Consider the following 8,594-nt stretch of genomic DNA (forward strand, 5'->3'; position numbering starts at 1 on the left):
CGGCGCTGCCCGGAGGTGCCGCACCCCCGTAGGGGCGGCCGCTTGTGCCAGGCGGGAGCTCGCCGTGGGAGAGAAGGTGGACGGGAAGCACGGGGGAGCCCCGGCTAGGGCAGGGGGTAGCTGGGCCGGGGGCAGTGGCTGTCGCGGGCAGTGGATATCGGGGTCGGGAGCCGGCTGGGATCGGGAGCCAGGGCGGCTGAGGAGCCGGCGGGGTCAGGCGGGCGTGCCGCGGGTGCGCCTCAGGCGGGCGCTGCTGAGGGCAGCCCAGCAGGCCCGCTGAGCTCTGGGGCGGCAGGGGACTGGCCTGAACACCGAGCCGGCTTTTGTGCGTATATATACACAAAATCATAGTTTTATTTGTGTGTAAAAGACCTCGTAGAACAATCAAGTTGCGCGCAGGCTTGGCCCAAATGCGTTTGGTTGTAGTGTTTGGTTATGGTCTCTGTCCAGGTGTGCTGGATGGAGAGTGACAGATTATGAAATTTGCTTTTTTGGATTTGTATGTGATTTATAGTCGTTTGCATAAGGTTATTTTCATAATTACGTGTGGAGAGAACAGTCTAATCGTGCTAATCCCAATGTTTTTGTCATTCTTTGAATAGGACTCAGATCAGGTCTGCCCCTGGTTAACTGGGACTCAAACACCACTGAAAACAACAAACTTTGTAATTGGATGTATTGTGAAGTGCTTCAGAAAATAAGAGTTAACTTTTTATTTTAGGATTCCCAGAATACTATGGATAAGAACTTCAAAGAAGAGTTTAGGCAAATTATTAAATTTGAACCTCCTTTGTACAAACAACGCTACCAGTTTGTTAAAGATTTAGTGGAGAAGTACAAACCTAAGAAGGTTGGTATGTTTTGTCTCTTTAGGTTATAAACTTGGAAGTAAATTGACACTTGGCATCTCAGGGACACAAAATGCATAAATAACCTGTTGACCTAATTACCAAACAATAGTAGTGAAGGAGTGTTAAAACTGAATGCCCTTAGCAGATACCTTGTGATATGTTGTTTTGCAGGGGTGCATAAAATTAATGTTACTTGACAGGAAGAAGAGAATATTTAAAAAAGAGAAATGCCTTAGATTGTTTTCGAATGTAGTGGGCATTCTGTTTTTAATATAATGCTGTGGAATTTGGTTCAAGTTGCTTTCCTCATAGTTGGGTTTTGCTTTCCAGAGCTGTTGGTTCCATGTAGTGCATCAGGTTTATTTCATCATTTGCATGGATAGTCTCAGATGAGAAGTGACATTGAGAGTGTGGGATTATGTGAGGCTAACTCATCTCCACTTTCTTAACATCTTGTGACCTGTGTTGTCACCTGTGTCCCCCCAGTATACCAGAACTTTTGTTTTACTACTCACTGTGAAAAGTTAAATTGTTTAAGTAATATTCTGTAGTGTTTGCTCTCTTCTAATGTGTCCTCCCCATTTCCTTCCCAAAAAGATCTTCTCAAGTCTGCAGTGTTTAACCCTTAAAGTGATGTTAATAGGGCATGCAAGAAACTGATGCACCTGCATTACTTATGTAATCATCCTTCTACTAGCTAATAAAAATGTAATCCAGTCTATGATGCCATGACACTGTAATATGCTTTAAAATAGAACATATTCACCAGTGTTGCATCTGTCTTTAAAGGTTTGGGTTTTCTGATTTAGGATGTGGGAGGGTTTGCACAGCCAGTAGATAAACTGGGTAGAAACAACTCAGGATTTTCACATGGGGAGCAGCAGTGTGCTTCAACCTTGACTGAGCCTGAGAAAGAACAGTGGGAGTTGGTTTACATATTCAACTATCTCTTTAGCTTACAGGAAAGACTGCCTTATTATTTGACTTCATGGTCTGAATATCCCCAAAGTTCCCCACTTAAACATTAGACTGAGCTTGTAAACTTGTTTTATGCGGATTCTTTGCTGCTAACTTGGCTGCTGGTGAGCCTATTCTCAGTGTTTTGAGGGGAGAACAGCCCAGTGAAAAGCAGTGGTGAATGTGAAAATTGCTGCAGCTTTTGTACTTGAAATCATACTTTTCTGTTCCTCATGTGGAAGACATTTTCCAGAGTCAATGGGATGTCCTACATGTACTTGTTTATAGCTGTAGTAACAAAAGGTTAATTCTTTTTAAAAAATCTTGCAGGGTCTTCAAATACATTTTTTAAAAGAATTTTCAAATCTGCATCTATCCTGCTTGCTTACAGCTGTAAATTTTAATTACAATTCTGAAATGCTTTGTATTAAAAAGTTATTTTGATAAGTATGGAATTTTAATTTAATGCAAGTCTCTGATATTACTTAATACTATATAACATTTATACATTTTTTAATATCTAATTTACAGGTGGCAGATTTAGGATGTGCTGATTGCAGCCTTCTCTGGATGCTGAAATTCTGCAGTTGCATTGAAGTGCTAGCTGGGCTAGATATCTGTGCAAATGTAATGAAAGAGAAAATGTAAGCTCTTTGGTTGCTTTGAGGTTTGTGTTTGTCTTTACCTAGTGGTGTGGTGGGTTCACCTGGCTGGAGCCAGGAGCTCACCAAAAGCTGCTCTGTCATTCCCCCTGCTTGCAGAGGCCTCAGGGTGTGCACATCTGAGAAATGCACTGTTTGTAAAGGCACTAGTGCATGGTGTTAGGAATACCTGTGTATGCTTATATGTGACATTATTGTCTTCAGAAGGATCAGTTTTGATCTTTTTGAGATGTGCATGGGACTTTAGTCACCAAGGTGGGGACTTGTTTATCATTTTGAAATAGGAAGGTTAGCTCAGTGTGTGGGGTCTGGTTAAGAACCTCTCTAAAATGAGAGGTTTATGTGATCTTTGAAGCGTTGGTCCAAGGGATGAATGTAGATTTCCTGAAAGCAGATTAACACAATTTCACTGAGTCTGTAGGATCTGGATGTTTTCTCTCACTCTTTCTCAAGAATGAGGAGAAGTAACCTTTTATATGTAATATTTATTCTGTGTTTTGTCTAATGCTGTACTTCAGAATGAAATTTGCACATGTACTTGGTTTCTCAGTGTATTTTACTTGGAAAAAATAGGGAATATGCTTGGCCAAAACTACCTCCAAAACCCTGCAAAGCTTGTCTAAACCAGACTTACTGTGTATCTGGAATTTAACTATTATCAGAATTTATAAGTGGCTTTCCAGGTGACTTGAGAGTATAATGGAAATTTTTGTAAACACAAAGGACAGTTTTTGCATTAACTTCTGCTCTTTCTGTCCTATGATAGGTAGTTAGAAGAAGTGTTTGTATTGCATATTCTTTGTTATATCCATGTCAAGTAAACCTTTTTGAAATTCATGAGGTATCTATGCAGGGTGTTAGCTAGTTCATTTTCATGCACTATTTATCACATCTTAAGGTGCTTCCTGTAACATGATATTTTTAATACTTTTGTAGGCATACATTGTCTCCTCTTCCTGTTGATTATTTGCAGCCATCTGAAAGATCCCTAACTGTTACCTTGCATCATGGTTCAGTTGCCCACAAAGATCCTTGCATGCTTGGTTTTGACTTGGTGACGTGTATTGAACTGTGAGTATCAGCACAATACAGAATGGTTTTTTTAGAGTTCAGTTTGGAATTTTGTCCTTGCTCCAAACAGACTTGATCAAACCTTTCAAGCAGAAGAGTAGAATTAGAAAAGTAGAAAGTAGAAGAGTGGCTCCTAACTTGTGTTTTAATTAATCATGCTAAGTAATTTAGGTAGTGCTTATGGCAGGAAGAGCATACTGATGAAAAAGTACAAAATGCAAGAGGAGATTTGCTCAGACAAAATCCCCTGTGCTGCCACTTGGCCACAGTGCCAGTGCTCTTATTGCAGAGATAGGTGTAAAATTATAAGTTACAAATAGGGGTTTGGGGTTCTTCTGACTGGTTGTTAAGATTATAGTAGTGTGTTTTTAAACAAAGACATCAACTTACTCTTTTCAGAATAGAACACCTGGAAGAATCAGAGCTGAAGAAGTTTCCTGAAGTGGTGTTTGGTTTCATGGCTCCAAGCATAGTTGTGATCAGCACTCCAAATTCTGAATTCAACTGTTTGCTTCCAAGAGTGATGTTATACAGGCATCCAGACCACAAATTCGAGTGGAGCCAAGCAGAGTTTCAAAGCTGGTAAGGTACTGAACATCATATGCTGGGTGCACATGATGCAGCTCTGAGTACCCAGTAGTGGGGCTGTGCATTTTCAGAATGGTTCATTTATGTGGTTTTCTGTCAGTGAAGTGTCACCTCCTGGTTTGGTGGTCGCTTTGCTGTTGAGAGCAGTTAAGCATTTTCTGTGGATTTTGTGTTTTATGGTGGTGGTTTAATTGGCTTTTACTTTAACTGCTGTGCAAAAGAAGATTTAAAACTTTTACTTACTCTTTATATATCTTTATCACAATTAACACAGTTGAAAGATAAGTTATCAATTAATATTTTTGCATAATATCCTGCTATAGAAATTCTTCATAAAATCCAAGAAATGGGCTTGCTTTATATGGTGTGTAATCAAAGCACTCAGTAAGAGTATGCAAGCAGATATTATCAGATAGCCACAGCATGTTGAACAAAGGAGAGTTTAATGGATCATGGCACAATGAGGGATTTAATGCAGATCATATATGCATGACAGAGGGTTATATGAGATCTATCTTACCCTTAATATCAGGAATGTAATAAAAATAAAACAAAGAGACAATGGGACGCTCTGATAACATTCAGCTGTCAAGCAGTTGTGGAAGAAAATACATGGTACAGTAAAGAATGCCATACCTCAGTAGCCAACTCTTGGTGTAGCTGTCCTGGAAATTTTGCCCCTTGTTTCTGCCACACACTTGAAAGTATCCAGTGATTTTTGAGTAAATGGTTTTGCAAAGCTGGAAGCATGTATTTTTCCCTACATAACAATACTAAAACCTGCCTGTAATTAGCTACCTTAGAATACCTTAGAGAAAATTTCTGTGACTTCAAGTATATTTAGATTTTGCTTTTAGATAGATATGAATTTAAAATATTGGTATCACTGAAGAAATGTGGGCATTTTCTGAGCTGTAAACATGAGAAAGCCTTTGTGTTGTGAAATAGAAATATTACGTTATTCTCTAAAATACATGAGATATTAATTTATTTTTCTTCTTTTCCATGGAGAATAGTGCAGGTAGGTAGCACAGTTTTGGTTTCCTGCCCCATTTGTTCACACTGGCTGATGATATAAGATATTTTCATTTAGGTGTTACATAGACTGTTATAACCTTGATTAGGTAGATTTTAGTCTTTCTATATTTACGGCAAACCACACTTTCTCTATTAACTGGTCTCTTGTGGTTTAAAGGTGTGTATGTTTTCCATGGGTTCTTCTCAAATAAACTTGTTCTTGAAAATCATTGTATAGCTGACTTCCAGGCTGGTGAGTAAGCAGCTGTGAGCATTAACATTCATGCACATTTTGTAGAAGAAACAGTAATGTTTGGATGGCTAAATTACTGATACTAAATGATTCACATTATGGTAAGCATCTTACAGCTCTGGTACAACAAGATGTGACAGTGCTTATCTTCAGGCCTGGGAGTATTGTTAGAGAAATTATGTTCAAGCCTTTGCATCTTTAGAGTCTTGATTCTCCTTAAGAATGGCTCTTTATCACATGGAAAGATGAATATTTCATATGATGGGAATAATTGGTCTTTCTTAGGGCTCTAGAGACTGCTAGATGCTATGATTACTCAGTGGAATTTACTGGTGTCGGGCACCCACCAACAGGAATGGAGAAGGTTGGGTTTTGTACCCAAATAGGTGTGTTTTTTAGAAAATACCCTCAAAGTGCTGAATCTGTTCAGTCTGAGAAACCCATGGAAGCAGTTTACAAAACAGTAAGTATTGCTTTCTTCTTTTAGAGGTGTGAATAAAGAGTAAAGTTGTCTGTGACTGCCTGTGGGGTTGTTACCAGGAAATACTGCTGATAATCACAGCAAGACAGTCTCAGTCTTTGTGTTTGCAGTTGTACAGAGGCCTTAAACTTTTAGGTTATTTGCTAAATAACAATATGGATAATCATTCTTATCTTAACATACTCCCATTCTTGCAATGAAATTGTTCCTTCCTGCCAGCTGTTTTTCCGCTAGTCATTAAATTTATTTATTTATTATGTGGCTGCTGGCAATGACACAGATTTTTCAGATACATAAAAAATTTTAAAAAACCATGTCTTGATAAATGTGACCTGAACTGAAACGTAAAGTTGTGTTATGGCTTAATCTTTTATTGCTTCCAAGCTATAAAAAACATTTGTAATTCCTGTATTGAAAATTTCTATGCATGTGAAATGTCACCTGTCATCTATTGCCCTTAACAGATTAATGAAATAGTCTTTAATGCTCACCAGACTTGGAAATACATCTAGGTGATGGACATGTACTAGAAATTGCTTTCATTAGCTCCTGTTATAGGGTCATTTTGCAGAGTTTTGACATGGGTATCCTTTGAGGTTAAACAAGAGTGTTAATTTTGTGTGTTTCTTATCAAATTAATTTTTATAAGGTAACTAATTTATAGGAATAATTCAATATTTCAAGGTGTAATTGGAAAGTAAGAAATAATTATAGACAGTGGAACTTCACTGGAAGTGTGTTGGTATAAAACACTTCCTAGTAACCTGGTGGGAATGAGATTGCCTGCTTTGTTTCCTTAATTGCCTTGGAGTATAGCTCAGTGTAGAACACACTACAATTTCCCAGATTTTGATGTCACAATTTATTTTTTAGCATTCCTTACAGCTGTGAGAGCATATTTAATGTTTGACTCTGAAAACAATAAATGACATGCTGTAGTCTTGGTTTCCAGATGACAATTCAGAACTAGTTTAGAATCTCCATCACTATAAAACTGTCCCCAGAACTCCATAATGTGAGAAGTAAGAAAATTATTGAAAAGAGGTGAAGAATTGCAGGGTTTTACCTTGCCTGATCTATAAGTGTATCTTGCAGGTATTGCCTGTTGGGTTTTGGGGTGTTTAAGTTCAATTAACTGCTAGTGTAGTTGTAATAAAGAAAACCAGCTCATATTGCCTAGTTTTTGTTACCTCAAACTGTTTAATAAGCAAAACAGGATTGAATAAAAAATTATATTCCCATTTTAGCAGCTTTTTTGGACAGCAGATGTTAAAATCTGAGCTTGTGATAGTGATAAATATTTTATGTTTTCTTGTATATTGTAAAGGTCTTCAAAGCAGTGTACCCAAGTCTTAAAGATGAGAAGTACTTGCAGAATGCAGTGATCAGTGAAGTTATTTTCACAGCCCAAATCATTAAGCACCGTTTAATGTCAAAACGTCAGGAGTACAGTGATGATCCTGAGAGAAAATCCAAATTCCAACTTTCAATGGACTGTTTTTCTGACAATCTTGGAAAAGTGGTTGTTGAAAAAAACATGGAACCATTTGTCAGTGGAAATGAGGTTTACATACCTCTCAGAACAATCTTTTCTTTTCCCAAAGTGAATCGACTTTGTGGTACCTTTGAGAAGTTATGCAAGCTTATTGCAGGCAAGATCACACTGAGCAGTGATGGTTCTGCTGTGATGTTCAATATTGAACATGAAAATGAAGAGAATTAGATCAGATTTCTCAAACGAAGTTCAGGTGAAGTAATGAAGGTGGTTTTTTTAGAAGCTGTCAAATGGTATGTTCTGTATGCTAACTAGAGCACAAAAGCTTTTCTAACCTTCCATCAGTGGTAGTTATCTGTCAGCACCTCTCACTGAGTGAAGGTGAGTGCTTCTGACAAAGGTAACAGTAACTCATAGGGGTTTCAAGTGAGTATCAGGGGCTAAAAGGAAAGATTTCATTCCCAAGAAGAAAATGAAGCATTTCTGTTTGCTTTCCATTGCTTTATTGGAGCTATCATTACTAGATTATTTCTGGTAGTCTCTTGTTAGTATCAAGGATAGTTTGTTTTATCATCTACTGTGTTGTGCTGAATAATGTGAGTCAGACATAAGTTTAGGGCAAGTTTTTTCTTAATTTCTTTAAAATTTATAGATGCCTTTTTCAAGATGATGAAAACCTCAGCCTTGATGAAAAACAAATGTTGTTCCTGCTGAATTAAAATATGAAACTGGCAGAGTTGTTCTGTTTTTGAAAGAATATTAAAAAACTGAAAGAACTGCAGTAATTGTGAATGCTAACCTATCTCTGGTGTAGTTGAAAAATTTTCTGTGTTTTCATGTGCAGCTTTTGTTCAAAACTGTAAAATCCTAATAGAGTAGATGGGAAAAATTTAACAAGAACAAAACCCCACAACACAACCAAAAAAACCCCTCCAACACCAACATCAAGAAAAGAGTGCAGTATCCTGATTATAAGGGAAATAATGTGTGTATTGATTGTTTGGTTATGGTCAGAATAGTTGAACAGAACACTTCTGATCAGTGTTCTGAATTTAAAATTTTCCTTCTAGATTAGAAAAAGAATGGAATCCAAATGACACATTTTCCTGATAATATAGATGTCACTTTGTGATAACACAGAAGCAGAAAAAAGCAAAGCATTTTAAAAAGAAATCCTTAACTGGAAGAGAAACTGAAATAGACTCAAACTTCCAGTTAA

The 8,594-nt window shown here is 37.6% G+C and overlaps 1 protein-coding gene across 1 annotated transcript; it reads left to right on the forward strand.

The window, feature by feature from the left end:
* Positions 1 to 736: 736 nt before the first annotated feature.
* Positions 737 to 7,603, forward strand: HENMT1 (HEN methyltransferase 1). Its single transcript, XM_054286236.1, has 6 exons — positions 737 to 850; positions 2,340 to 2,452; positions 3,407 to 3,541; positions 3,941 to 4,123; positions 5,685 to 5,862; positions 7,208 to 7,603. Exons 1-6 carry the CDS (start codon positions 737 to 739, stop codon positions 7,601 to 7,603), a joined length of 1,119 nt encoding a protein of 372 aa, XP_054142211.1.
* The last annotated feature ends 991 nt before the right edge of the window (positions 7,604 to 8,594 follow it).

The sequence above is a fragment of the Melozone crissalis genome, unplaced genomic scaffold, assembly GCF_028551555.1.
Source record: "Melozone crissalis strain CALT ecotype California unplaced genomic scaffold, PUWL_Pcris_2 ptg000045l_1, whole genome shotgun sequence".
Taxonomy (NCBI): Eukaryota; Metazoa; Chordata; class Aves; order Passeriformes; family Passerellidae; genus Melozone; species Melozone crissalis.

What these genes read in the sequence shown, in the direction of transcription:
- HENMT1 (XM_054286236.1), top strand. Translation starts at nt 737, where the DNA reads ATGGATAAGAACTTCAAAGAAGAGTTTAGGCAAATTATTAAATTTGAA. An exon ending in AGAAGTACAAACCTAAGAAG is followed by an intron (nt 851 to 2,339) that starts GTTGGTATGTTT and finishes TCTAATTTACAG; the next exon opens with GTGGCAGATTTAGGATGTGC. An exon ending in TGGAAGCAGTTTACAAAACA is followed by an intron (nt 5,863 to 7,207) that starts GTAAGTATTGCT and finishes TATATTGTAAAG; the next exon opens with GTCTTCAAAGCAGTGTACCC.